General features: G+C 38.6%; 2 protein-coding genes across 2 annotated transcripts; both read left to right on the top strand.

Moving 5' to 3' along the window:
• Positions 1–2,908, top strand: pxmp4 (peroxisomal membrane protein 4). The gene is made up of 4 exons (XM_084745438.1): positions 1–182; positions 586–648; positions 1,745–1,943; positions 2,264–2,908. Exons 1-4 carry the CDS (start codon positions 70–72, stop codon positions 2,531–2,533), a joined length of 645 nt encoding a protein of 214 aa, XP_084601564.1. The 5' UTR covers positions 1–69; the 3' UTR covers positions 2,534–2,908.
• Positions 2,909–6,931: 4,023 nt separating this feature from the next.
• On the top strand, positions 6,932–13,824 carry tgm5l (transglutaminase 5, like). Its single transcript, XM_084737888.1, has 14 exons — positions 6,932–7,079; positions 7,251–7,433; positions 7,539–7,775; positions 8,188–8,306; positions 9,223–9,351; positions 9,818–9,995; positions 10,222–10,357; positions 11,043–11,146; positions 11,239–11,478; positions 11,575–11,637; positions 11,730–11,942; positions 12,031–12,188; positions 12,660–12,796; positions 13,273–13,824. The coding sequence occupies exons 1-14, from the start codon at positions 7,073–7,075 to the stop codon at positions 13,424–13,426; spliced, it is 2,058 nt and encodes a 685-aa protein (XP_084594014.1). The 5' UTR covers positions 6,932–7,072; the 3' UTR covers positions 13,427–13,824.
• The last annotated feature ends 629 nt before the right edge of the window (positions 13,825–14,453 follow it).

Below are 14,453 nucleotides of genomic sequence, written 5' to 3'. Positions count from 1 at the left end.
CACTGTGACACATGACTGGCGCTCGTGTGTGCAGCACGTATTTGTCTCCTACCAGCCCCGTTGAAAGTCATGGCAGGTCCTGACCTGATAAAAACTCTTCTGTACACAGTCAATAATCTGCTGCAGCAGGAGAAATATAAAGCTGCTCTGGCTGTGGTGAAAGGTTTCAGAAACGGCGCCGTGTGAGTAAAAAAAAACAGTCGATAAACTAACGTTAGCAGCTCGCTAAGCTAAGCTACGATTGTTTACTTATGTAGCACACAGTTGGTGGCTAACAGCAGGTCTGAGGCTAATCAGCTGGAGTTCATAATGGTCACTAGCTTTAGCTGTCTGTAGACACCGTGGTAATTCCAGGCAACAAACAGTATTAGAAGCAAATTTTGTTGACTAAATCAATTAATGTTTTTAATGTAACTATGTTCATAAATTGTTCTGTTTTACAATTTAAAGTTTTCCCATCGTTACTCATGTAAAACGTACAAAACTAAATGTTTGTTGACTAAATGAAAATAGCTGAGTATGTTTGACTTTATTTTGAATTCAGTTAAGTTTGACAGAACTGACATTAGTGTGTTTGTTTCTTAGATATGGGGCCAAAATCAGAGCACCTCATGCCCTGGTCATGACATTTCTGTTCAGGGGTGGCAGGTAAGGTTTTTTTTGTTCGTTTGTTTTTTAAGTGACAGTTCACCCCAAAATACAAAAATACATATTTCCCCCCTTACCTGAAGTGCTATTCATCCATCTAGTTTGTTTTGGTGTGAGTTGCTGTGTTTTGGAGATATCAGCTGTAGAGATGTCTGCCTTTTTCTTTAATAAAATCGAACTAGATGGAAGTCAAGATAATCTACAGAATGTGTTATGAGTAGTTTCATGTAGGAACTATATGCTTCCTACAGAGCTACACTGACCAAATGAATCATTGTGCCAAGGGAAGTGTGCATCTAGTCATGGATGAGAGGTTACTGTTTAGCTGAGGAGGACATCATCTAATATAAGATTGGTTGCCTGAAAAAGATGTTGAAATGGTCCAATGCAATTTTTATTTTCTTGTAAATATATCTGAATTTTACATATTGGCCAATACCAAATACTGAGCTGTTAGTAGTGTGCTAAAAAATAAATATTCTTTTTAACAGCTGTATCCTACTAACACTTTATGGATGTAATATGATTGTTATTATTGTTATGTGGCCTGGCTCATAAACCCCTTGTAAACATACACACACAAAGAATGAATGCTATAGTGCATGACTTCTCCATCCTGTGAGGGGGTGGGGTGTGGTATCAAATTGGTGCATAGACTTTTAGGCAATTTAGATTATTTCCGTTACTGGCATCTGTATTGGAACAACTTGAACAGTGCCATTTCTGCATGCATTTCCTCATTGGGAACAATTAAAAAAAGACACTGGCATGCAGAAAAAAGCACTTTATGGACATGTGACCTAACTGGATCATGAGTTCTGGAAAGAGAAATTGCTGCTGAGTTTTTCATATGTATGTTTTTTCTGCAGAGTGCCATCTAGTTCCTTTATATTCGTGAGAAGGTAGACATCTCTGTGGCCGATATCCAAAACTCTGCAACTCATACCCAAAACTATCTAGACTGGTATGTGGTGCCACGGCTAGGAGGACAAATATGTAGTTTTGAGTTTGGAGTGAACTGTTCCTTTAAGTACCTTGCTATTACAATACTCCCAAAGCATCTGAAGTATGACCATGTTTTTGTTTCCTCTGATAGTTTGAAGGACAAACTAAGAGCCATTTTGAAGGCAACATACACCCACTCCCGCAACCTGGCGTTCTTTGTGTTCACATACAAAGGACTGCAGGCCCTGCAGCAGAGGATGCAGGGAAAAACTATGCAGTCTCACTCCTTTCTGGCTGCCTGTGTTGGAGGATGGTTGGTGTTTGGAGATAACAACAACATCAATAGTCAGGTATCATCATCCTGTAGTACAAAAAGTCCCTGTTGTCATGTTTGCAGTCTGAAAACAGTATTTTCTGTTTTTGCATTTAAAAGAATACTTTAACAGTTTATCAGTTGTCAAAATAGTTTAATAGCTTAATTCTTTTTTACCTCTTGCCTGTTTGAGCATATGAGTTGTCAGATTTACTTGGTCAACATTGCACTTGCTCCAGGCAAGCGGGCGATCCTTTTTGTTGAGCCCTGTGTGAGTCAGTGGGTGTGAGTTTTGGTTCAGTTCACATGGATGTTCTTCGTCTCCATTTTAAACATTCAATTCATGCCCTTCTCTAGATCAACATGTACTTGCTGTCCAGGATCTTGTTCGCTCTGTCTCGGCTAGCCGTAGAGAAAGGATTTATCCCCCAACCTAAGCACGACCCTTTCCCACTCTTCGCCACGCTGGTGTGGGGCATCGTCTTGTGGCTGTTTGAATATTACCCCCACACCCTCCAACCCTCCCTGCAGTCCTCGATGAACTATCTGTACCATGACAGCAACGTGTGGCACGACATCTCAGACTTCCTCGTTTATAATAAACCAAGGACTGCTGCTCAGGAGTGAAGCATTGGTTTCTTTCAGTATGGACCAGCTCTGTACAATACCATAATTGTATTATTTTTTATAATATATTAATATTTCAAATATCATTGAATGATGCCTTTTTTAAAATTATTTTTAGATTGTGAGAAGTGTTTTGTTAATGTTTGATTCCTTGATATATGTGTTTTCTTGTGTGTTCTGCAGCTGTCTAAGCTAACTTTGTTTGTTTGACACCAAACTTCCAGCTGAAGAGATACACCAGCATATTTGCATATGCCGTATGATTTTTCCTGCTGATATTTGAGTGATTGTATAATTGTCTGATTTTAATTTCCAGAAATGTGTCACTAAATACAGCTGCCACATAATAAAAGACAAAAGATGTTAAATGCAAAATATGCTGAAATGCTGTGATCTGTTGTGAACCAGTTGTTAGGAAAAAAGTTAATATCAGCATTATGATCAACTGATTTGATTTCAAATGGAAAGATTTGTGGATCCATCAGCCTCTACTTTATGATACACGTTCATAACAAAACTAACTAAAACTCCTTTCTTTTTTTAAAAATGGCAGCTGTTGATTTTGTTAGTTACAAAGTGTAGCACTGCTGAGCGACTTTTTCTGCAGAGTATGCAAACAAGGAGCATTATGACTCATATTTTATGTTATTACTAATGAAGGGAGGATTCTCTCATACTTAGGTTTGTTTTTTCTGCAGAGTGCCATCTAGTTCCTTTATATTCGTGAGAAGGTAGACATCTCTGTGGCCGATATCCAAAACTCTGCAACTCACACCCAAAACTATCTAGACTGGTATGTGGTGCCACGGCTAGGAGGACAAATATGTAGTTTTGAGTTTGGCGTGAACTGTTCCTTTAATTACCTTGCTATTACAATACTCCCAAAGCATCTGAAGTATGACCATGTTTTTCTTTCCTCTGATAGTTTGAAGGACAAACTAAGAGCCATTTTGAAGGCAACATACACCCACTCCCGCAACCTGGCGTTCTTTGTGTTCACATACAAAGGACTGCAGGCCCTGCAGCAGAGGATGCAGGGAAAAACTAAAAAAACTAACTAAAACTCCTTTCTTTTTTTAAAAATGGCAGCTGTTGATTTTGTTAGTTACAAAGTGTAGCACTGCTGAGCGACTTTTTCTGCAGAGTAGGCAAACAAGGAGCATTATGACTCATATTTTATGTTATTACTAATGAAGGGAGGATTCTCTCATACTTAGGTTTGTATTAATTTACTGATGTTTATCTTTGCAGAAGGTGTGCCATTATTAGACAATATTGAATGAGGAGTGAATCAAATCCTGTTTCAGTCAAACCTGTTTCCATCTTTTCTTTTATTCAAATGCTTAATCATCGCTTTAGTAATTAAATGTCCATCTAAAATGAATGGAGCTGCAACTCAACCTCTGGGTCCAGAAAATGAATCATTGTCACACAAGTGTGGTCAGATGTGTAAACAATGGTTATAAACTTATAACAAAGCCTGTTCTTGACTAATTAGTGATGGAAAATACTTAAGTCTGTACTTTGTAATTTGTAAGTAATTGCACTTTAATTGAGTTTTGCCATTTTCAAACAAGTGAACTAACCAGCAGTATGTGAAGTAAATAAAGGGAACACTAACATAGTCGCAATGACAATTTTAACACGCCAGGGACTGCTGAATGTCATTCAGATGTTTTGCAGTTATGTTGTCATGGGGGAAAATCAAATTGTGATAGTGCCAGAGGAAAGGGCAAGGGATCACAGAATTAGTACATGTTAATCCTGAGGGGAACATGATTATTTGCACCAAATTTCGTGTCAGTCAATCTAATGTTTTGTTTCCCTCAAAGTCAAAACCAATGTGGCACTGAAGGATCACTCAGTTCAGGAGGATTCATCACCTTGGATTCATGAATGTCTGTAGTAAATGATATGCTAGTATATTGTATAGATATTAAGATATTTCACCAGATGAATTAAAATTTTGACCTGCTGGTGACTTCAGGAAGTCATACAAATTCATCCTCTAGATATCTGCAACAAGTTTTGTGTCAATTCATCCAATAGTTGTTGAGATATTTCAGTCTGGGCCACAGACGTTGATATTGTTATCCATGGATTTGTGCGGCTCCCAGCTAAAAATCATAAAATTGTCCATTGAGCCAACTGACTGAAACTTTACTTGTGGGATATAATCAAAGACTGGTCTTACATGTCTTCAGATTTAGTCTTTTACATCTGACTTCCTGGAGACACCCAATACTCTGGTCCTTGTCGTGACTTAAAGGCAATATTCATTCTCAAAAAATTCATCCCACCCAGGTAACCTACTGTACATGCCTAATGGATGAGTGGGTAGCTCCCCTTTGAACATGAATTATGTAACTAAACTATTTTCTGTTGTGGGCAAGTCTAAACATCAACGGAAACACTATTGAGCTCTAATTAAACTCCCACGCCTCTATTCTGGAGTAGAAGTTACTGTGTCATATGCAACACTGTAAAGGCCGCAGGCAGTGGCCACACTCTGTGTGTTTGCATGTTTAAAATCTTTTCTTTATTATGTACTATTATAGTACTATGATTGGCATTTTTGTCTGCATGTTATAACAGTTATCATAACTTTTTGCTTAGCAGACTTGAGGCAGATCTGTAATGAATCAAAATGTTCAATAAAAAAACATTTTAGTGTAGCTTTAGACATGAACATGATCTCAGTAAGATAACAAGCTGCCTAAACTACATTAAATTTACTTCTGTCAGGCCAGTTTGAGTTTTACTGCATTCAACAGTGCAGTCATTTACTGATCTGTGACTGGATAAAGCGTCATGCGCTAGGTTTTCTAAAGCCTGGAAACAGAGCCAAAAAGAGGAGCAGAAGTCTGTTTTTTTTCTCAGACCACTTGAATTAAATCATGCTTGAAGGTAGAGTCAGTAAGATTTGTTTGAGCTGTTTGTAAATTTCTAGAAAGAAGCCAGGATGTCAAACATTTAACATTAGTACTTGGCGTCTCAAGCACCACAAAGCTATGAGAAAATTAGGAAATACAGACAGAGGACAGGGTCTCTGCAGGCCGAGACACCGCCACACAGACAGACACACACAAAGCAAAGACTAACATAAGAACAGCACTCGTTAAAAACAGGAACTGAGGAAACACCAGAGGCAGGATAAAAACTCAAAATACAAAAAAGAATTGAAAATCAATCAATAAATAAGTAAATAAATAAGTTAATAATACTTAGTGGATTCAATGAAAGGATATGCCAGCTAGAAAAACAGATCAATGAAAATAAATAAATAAATATGCGATAATAATAAGAACTACACGTTAAATAAATAGATAATGCTCAATTAAAAGCCAAAAAGGTAGGCACTGAGTTTGCTTTTAAAAATATCAAGGCACATAGTACATAGCACAAATAGTACACAGAGTGCATAGTTGTTGTGGGTTTTACTGCTACAGTGATATCTGAGGCTCAGCATCTATCTCAAGTTCATAACCCAAACAGCTGAGTGTGTCATTGGGTTTGTGCGGTAACACAGTGATAGATAGTGCATCAACACAACAGGCATCTATAAATGCAAATCATGTAAAATAACCAATCAACATTGATTAATTCTTTTGTCCATGTCAATTTCTATGATACATGCAGAGGTACAAAGGAGTTCATGAATGTTTTATTTTGGAGTAAAAGATATAATAATAAATTAATATATAAGAAAATTTTAAAAAGGATAATTAATTAATTAACAAATTAAAAAAAATTTGAAGCTGTGTAAATAAAGCTAACACTGAAAAACAAATATGGATGTAAAAACACAGGATCTGAGTCATTTTACTTGGAAGAAAATGATGAAAGTCTTTTCCACAGTAAGGTAAGTAAAAGATGACGATAAGAGATGACCAACATTAATCACTTCTAAATATTCTAAATTTTGTAATAATTCAGTTTAAATCTGTGACACAAAAGGATAGACGTGTGACATGACGCCAAACTCATCTTCACCAAACAGTGGTACAGCAGCACATAGTATGAAATAATACTATCTGTAAAGCACTTTGAATTGCCTTGTGCCTGAGTGGTACTATATAAATAAACCTGCCTTGCATTACAATAAAAGTTTTTGATCTGTATCAATAGATATTAATCAGAAATGGCAATTTGCAGTTTGCTTTCCATTCGCTAAAAAAAGTATAGCTGCTTCTGCTACAGATCTTGTATCTGTGTTGCAAAACGTTACAGCGTGTTCCAAGTTTTCACACCCACTAACGTAATCCTCCCTCACTGTACGCTTCAGTTGCACTGGGCGGGCCTGATTACTCAAGGCTTAATTTACGTCTGAAACTGCAACTTAGTTGACAAGGAGGGGCGTACCATTCTGTGGCATGTATTTTGATGCACATAACTTGAGGGCCTTGGTAACTATTGAGTAAAACCTGTTCACTTTCTCACCTGTAGCATGCTTTCAGAGGGTTGGGCAAAGCTTTATATACCCAAGGAGGGTGACAGTGGGGTCATACCGCAGAGAGCAAAAGCAACAGACACTAACAAATGGAAGGTGAGATTTGTCTCCAGAAATGCAAGCTCTTTTTCATGGCTTGTTTTGTTGGTTTACCACATTTAATCTTTTTTTAAGATTGTGTACAGACTGATTTTTTTTACTGCAGTCTAACTGTTGAATGCATATTTCTGGAGCAATTTCTTAATTTTTTTTTTTCTTAATTTGCAGACTTGAAAATACAAGATGTTGACCTGGAAAAAACTGAAAACATGGAGAGACACAGGACAGAGGACTTCAGCAGCTCCAAAACCCTTGTGGTGCGACGAGGAGCCCCGTTCAAAGTCACTGTGCAACTGGAGGGCCGACCCTTAAACCCTAAGACTGACTCCATGAGGATCAAAGTCATGCTAGGTAGTCTAGATTTAGATTTAGTCGAAAGAAACTTTTGTATCCAACCAATCTGAACCTGAACTTAAAATTTCTTTGCCTGACTGTCTTCGATTCTGCTCTCCTCAGGCCGTCTGTATGTGGTAATGCCCGTTACCTTCTCCAAGAAGGCTTCTTCCTCCCGTTGGAGAGCCTACGTGGAGCCAGAGGGCCTGGACCTCCAGAGCCCCTCCATCTTCATCTCCTCTCCTGCCTCCGCCTCGGTGGGCTGCTACAGATTTCAGCTCTGTGTGTTCACTCAGAACAGCATGAAGAGGAAGGCCGCCTTTGGAAAGTTCATCCTCCTCTGCAATCCCTGGTGTCACGGTGAGTCCAAGTCAACCCAATGAACTGATCAGAAAGTTAAGAAGGGAATATCAACTTTTGCAGACTCTGAGGGCTTTTGTAGCTTATAATATGTCAGCAGTGAGCTAACCAAACATAGAAACGTACTTGAGTTCACATATTGCGTCCGTTCACCACTTTTCACTTATTAATTCCTTTTATGGGAGTCTAATTTGACAGTACAGTGGTGATGTGCTGTGTGACTGGCTTTGTGAATCATACCCGACAGGTAAGGATTCATCAGAGCAAATGTCTGGCACCAGCGTAACAAAACAGAAGAAAAATTAACGTCAGTTTGGCAGCAGAAGTCTTCAACTTTTTATGTGTATACAGTAATGTATATTAAAATGTAATTACATTAGGATATACTAAATGTAAGGATTGTTTCTTGCAGAGGACACAGTGCACATTCCCTTTGAGGACCAGAGAGAGGAGTATGTCCTGAATGACTCTGGGTTGCTGTTTATGGGGACAGCTATGAACCTTATCTCAAGACCATGGTCCTTTGATCAGGTATGAAAACCAAAATCTGTTGATCAGAATTTGATTCAGTAAGAAAAAAAACACTTCTTTGGTTGTTGTTTTACATTAAGCCTCATAAATGCAGTATTGTACTGCTGTTGTGTTGGGTTGCAAGTATTGCTTGTATCTGTAAGAATCCGTATCTGTAAGAAAATGCAAAAAAATGTCGGGTGCTCTTGGAAAACAGTGAAAACTAACAATAAGAAAGGAAATATTAAAAAGCCAACATGTTTAGACCGCTCTAGGTCTTTGTCAGGGCTTATGTCCAACCACAGTATTTATTTTGTTTTATCTTTGAGCTGGATTAAATCCTTCTGCCAGAGAGAGACTGAAACAAAGTCAGAAAAAAATGATGGCAAAAATAAGAAAATAGGAAGGATAAATGAGGGAAAAAATGGTAATAGGTACATTAGTAGAGGTAAAAAAAAAAAAAACAGCAAACAGTAACTGCATAGTCAAATATGAACAGATGACAAAATCTTGATCTTCACAAACCCTAATCCTTAACCCGAGATGAAATATCAGCTACTGGTCACTCGAGAGCAAGTTAAAGATGCAGTAAATGATTCTGGAGAAAGACAGCTGAGCTTTTAAGTGACCAAGAGCTGTTGTTTGAGGCCTCAAAGAGACTCAACAATGAACTATCTTACGGACCTATGACTGGCCAAAGTCTGGGCCACAGGTTAGATTTCCTAAAGCCTGAAAATAGAGCAAAGCGCAGGTGTAAAAATCTAGTTTTCTCTTGAATTCCATTATGCTGACAGTTATTGTGGATTTTTTTTTTGTTCAGTGATGCCAAAAATTAACCCCCTACCTCATCTTTAAGGGTGTTTTCATTACAATATGCTTCAAATGTCAGGAAGAGTTAAGTTAATTCACTCATGTCTTCTTCTCTCTCTGTGTTCAGTATGAGCCTAGTGTTCTGGAGACATGCCTGAATCTCCTCCAAGTCAGCCCTCAGCACCAAAAGAACAGAAGAATGGACTACCTGAACCGAAACAACCCCGTCTACATCAGCCGAGTCGTATCTGCCATGGTGAGTGCCAACAGATTCAGAACATGTAAACTTTAAGATAAGAATAAATCGCTTCAAGTTTCAGATTTATTTAATTTATATAGCACTTTAAAAAGCAAACAGATTTTGCACCAAAGGGTCTCACAAAGACAGAGACTGCATGTTATGACCAGTTTTCTGTTTCAACTATGTTTTTATTTACTTCACATGAAAACATGAGTGTCGGTGCTGCTTATTAAAAGCATGTTGTGTCTTGAACTGGCTCACCGTGTTCTGCACATTGTTAAGATAAATACACACCTGCTGCTAAGTTCTGAACTCTAAATGAGGCGTTCAGGAACACTGCAATTATTGCAGTAAAACATTTGATCCAAGTGGTTATTAAACTGCCGCTGTGCCTGAGAATCATTTCAGAGGATGTGAGACGCCCGAGCTTGCTTTACGATCTTTGGGAACTGACGTTATTTATCATCTCTTTTATTGTCAGATCAACAGTGAAGATGACCGCGGAGTGCTGAAGGGAAAGTGGTCAGGCGACTTCAAACAGGGAGTGAATCCCTCAGTGTGGACGGGCAGCGGGGACATCTTGAGACAGTGGTCTCAGTCTGGTTACAGCCCAGTCAAGTATGGACAGTGCTGGGTGTTTGCAGCTGTCATGTGCACAGGTGAAAACTTTTTAAATGAATTAATTTACAAAAAAAAAATCACTAAGCTCCCATGATTCTTAGTGTACATTCTTCAATAATCAGTACAGGCCTAAATCTGTAAGCTATGACATCATGTTGTCTTATCAGCCTGGTCCACAGTGAATCATTTTTTCCATGACACAGTGTTCAGATATTGTCGCCAGCATGTTAACGTCTCTATCTGTGTTTTAATCGTGTCTGTCAGTCATGAGAGTCCTTGGCATTCCTTGCCGCGTCGTCACCAACTTCAACTCTGCTCACGACACCAATGACAACCTGGTGATTGAGGAGTTCTACAACGAGATGGGCCAGAAGCTCAACCGCAGCAAAGACAGCATCTGGTTAGTGCTTTCACTTCTGAACAGTTTTTTTTGACACTTTTTCTAAAGCAAGCCTGGTTTATAAAAGACACAGATGACATTTATTCAGTTTTGTGAAGCAAAACTAAATAATAAAACACAATTAATAAAATTTATTAACCTTTATTTAACCAGAAATGTCCCACTGGGATACAATGTTTCTTCTATCAATTCAACATTTGTTGAAAAATTCATTAAAGCGAAAAATTAATAATAGTTAATTATTTAGTATTTTCAGTTGCAACCATTTAGTCTTCAAGAATCCAAATAATGACACATCAAGTTCAAACTCAAACTCTTCCTTTCAAAAAGTTTCTCAACCTGTGATCTTTTGTTGAGGTGATTTACTTTTCTTGTTGAAAAGGTCTAATATTCTAATAGTTAATAGTTTATTTTGTGAACAGTTTATCAAATAAGCATTTTTTTAGTTTTCTAAAATTCAAAGATTCAAGTTTATCTAAAGAATAAAAAACAAATTACCTCAGCAAAAGATTATAGGTTAAAAATTCACAAAATCATACTAAAACATAAGAAGCCGATGTGAATCATAGAGAGACCAGGAGATAAAAAGAATCATGACAAAAAATGGTTCTTATTAAAAGCAGTATAATATAATACATTACTGTTTTTATGATTTGTGATATCTTATTTTGACTCTTCTTAACAGGAACTTCCATGTCTGGGTGGAGTGCTGGATGACTCGCAGGGATCTGGGACCTGGAATGGACGGCTGGCAGGTTCTGGACCCGACCCCTCAGGAGAGGAGTGGAGGTGTGTGAGAAAATGTCTCGCTTCTTTGGTCTGGACTTGTTTTCTCGAGTAAGCATGACCATAACCGCTTTATCTTCCTTCTTTTATTGTAGGAGTGTTCTGCTGTGGCCCGGCCCCAGTCAAAGCAATCAAGGATCGGCGTATTGACCTGTTTTACGACATCCCCTTCGTCTACGCCGAGGTGAACGCCGACGTCCACACGATCGTCATGAGCCAGGGGCGAGTGGCCAGCCACACCAAAGACACAGAGAGAGTGGGAGCTCTCATCTGCACCAAAGCTGTCGGCCTCCCCAGGCACCAGATCATCACGAGAGACTACAAATACATCAAAAGTACGAGCCAAACACAGAGAATACATTCAGAAAGTGGCTTGATGTTCTCTCTGAAGTCACTCTGCTCACATTTGTCTTTCTATTTTTACATTACAGGCCCGACTTCTACTCTTACATCAAGGAGCTCCACAGTCTCAGATGACTCAACAACAAGAATAGGTAATTTTAAATGTTCAATACCTTAATCAGACTGGTTAAAACTGTTTAAAGACACGTCATCACATGCATTGTATTTCTTTATGTTTATTCAGCAAGCGCATCAAAGGGGGTGGTCGTCTTCCTGACCCTGGATAAGTCTCCTGTTGCTGGGCAGCCCATCCTCTTCACAGTCAAAGTCATCAACAAGCACAGGGTCGCCAAAATGATGAAGGTGCATCTCAACGCTCAGGCGAAAGAGTACAACCACAGCCCCTCGGACACCTTCTGGGAGACCCACGGAGTGATCCAGCTGGCACCCATGGAAGGTAAATTCACCATTCACCACTCATCCACAGACTCAGGTTTTCACTTCTGAAAGACCGTTGTGGTTTTTATGTCTGAATCTCTCTCCAGTCAAGGTGATTCGGCAGCAGATCCTCCCAGCTCAGTACGAGGATGTGGTGGGAGACGACCTGATCAACCTGGCAGTGGTCCTGGAGGACATGAAGAGTCAGGAGCGGGTCCTGGCCTCAGAGGAGTTCAATATCGCCAGCCCAGAGCTCAACATACAGGTACATAAGAAACAGAGATTCTGAATGTTTAGGTGGCAAAATCACTTCTATTGAGGGATTTAGAAAATAAAAGATATGCTTTAGGTTCTTTAAATATGTGACGATAACATTCAAGATTTGTTAAGTGTTTACAACCTAATTATGAATCATTTATTAGTAATTTATAAGGGCAGTCTTAAGTCTAAGTCTAAAGTCGTAACGAGACAAAAAAAAAAAAAAGACAAAGAGTGATAAAAAGTCATTTGAAAACAGTAAAAAAGTTTTACAGCAATAACCAAAAGTGGCTTTATGATGAACAGTGCAGTAAACAATAAGCAATAGGTTTTAGGTTATTCATTAGATGTATTTGACCTAAAACTCAGTAAAATATTCTAGATTTTCTCTTTCTTTTACAATCTGTAAAACAGAGAAATGAACAATGCATCTTTGGTTTGATAATTTCACTCCATTAAAGTGAATTTTCTTCTTCAGATTGCAGATGAAGACTCCATCACGCTTCTCAAGGAGCAAACGGCTACAGTGACCTTCACCAACCCATTCTCATACCCAGTGAGCGGAGTACTGAGTGTAGCCGGGGCTGGACTGATCCAGGGCAAGATTCACTTCAGGTAAGATTGATGATTTTCATTGTTTATATACGTGTTTGCTGCAGGCGAGTCAGTGATCTGTACGCATGATGACTGATCTTATTCAGGAATGTCACTGTGCAGTACGTGATAGTACACTGTGTATTTGGTGAAGGAATGTAGGCTTGTTACACCTGTATTGTTCTGTGTATGTTTGTGTTCTGTATTTAGGCAGGTGTGGCTAAAAAAAACAAACGTTCCACTGCTGGGAACAGATTGGCGCCAGTAATAATTTGCAAGCACAAAAGGAACATTGAAAGCTTGTTATTAGTAGTTATAGACAAAAGTATAGCTAAATTATTGTGCTAAGTTTAGATTAACTGTTACAAACAAAGTTGGTCTGTTGCAGTCAGCAACTCCACCCAGATGAGAGCAGGTGAAGCCAAATGCGATCACTGTCGTAGCATTAGTGCTTGAACATTTTGTGAACTCTCGTATATCTTTTTGTCTTCCTGCAGGATGCACCAACTGCGTCCAGGTGGAAAAGTGCAGCAGGACATCAGCTTCACCCCGAGCATGGTGGGAAGAAAGATGCTGCAGGCCAACCTGTCGCTCACCAACATCAGCTCCACCATCAGAGGCTTCAAGATGGTGTTTGTCAACAGAGCTTAGGGTCCTGCGTTTTTCTCAGGTGTCACATTTGGACACAAAACTTACATTTCTGGTGTCAGCACTGTTTTGCTTCAGAAACATATTTTTATTTATGCTGCGATGCAGATAGCAGCACCAGACATAGAGGAAAAACAGAGGTTTCAGCCATCTAACCATTATGTGTTTATATTGTTGTGTATATAATGTGATATATATAATGTGAATGTAAATTATATTAATTTATTTGATTATTTATTTTACTGTTTGAGTATTTTATGTGTTTGAGCCATGAGAATTAACACAGCTGCCTGAAAATCTGATTTATTACTTGAAATTGAAAAGTTGCAAGAGATGATTTTAATGGATTATTGTGCTTTTTGCTTTGTTTGAAAATAAAGGTTTAAATCTGCTGAACATCATATTTCTTCTGACTCTGAAATAAACAGTTATGAATTCATATTAGTCAGGGTTCATACAGGTATTACATAATGAAATTCAAGGGCCCTCAATTCTTTTTTCTGCACATTTTTTTCTCATTTTCAATGACTTCACTCTAACTTTAGTGGAGTTTAAGATATTGGGACTGGAATTAATCTGCAGCAGACTAGGTTAGTGGTTTTCAAACTGGGTTCTGGGGACCAACAGGGTAGTAGGTTTTAGAGAGTTCCCAGCAAAAGGAGGAAAGAAGGCAAGCAATAGGGTTGGTCTTTTTTGACTGATTGTGATTTATGGTGATCCAGGTTTGATCATTGATTGACTATGATGACTGAATTATCTTTAAAACTAAAAAAAAGAAAAGAAAAAACAAGCAACAACACAAGGACAAAACATATTAGGACAAAATCTTTCAAATTGGGGGTCTGTGGTCTTATGTTCATCTATTCTGAGGGTCCCTGACATGAAAAAGTTTGTGAACCCCTTGACCAGGAGAGCCCTGTTTTCAGCCTAGATGTTTTGAGGATTTGCCCCTACTGGCTGGTTAAGAGGAGTGAGGAGTCAACAGTTGGTGTAAAACAGAGCAGTCAATAGTATTGTTTTTTTTCCAGGT

The sequence above is a fragment of the Lutjanus erythropterus genome, chromosome 2, assembly GCF_056507025.1.
Source record: "Lutjanus erythropterus isolate fLutEry1 chromosome 2, fLutEry1.hap2, whole genome shotgun sequence".
In the NCBI taxonomy this organism is placed as follows: Eukaryota; Metazoa; Chordata; class Actinopteri; order Lutjaniformes; family Lutjanidae; genus Lutjanus; species Lutjanus erythropterus.
The sequence above is the reverse complement of the archived record's forward strand: the minus strand, read 5'-3'. Positions and strand labels throughout refer to the sequence as shown.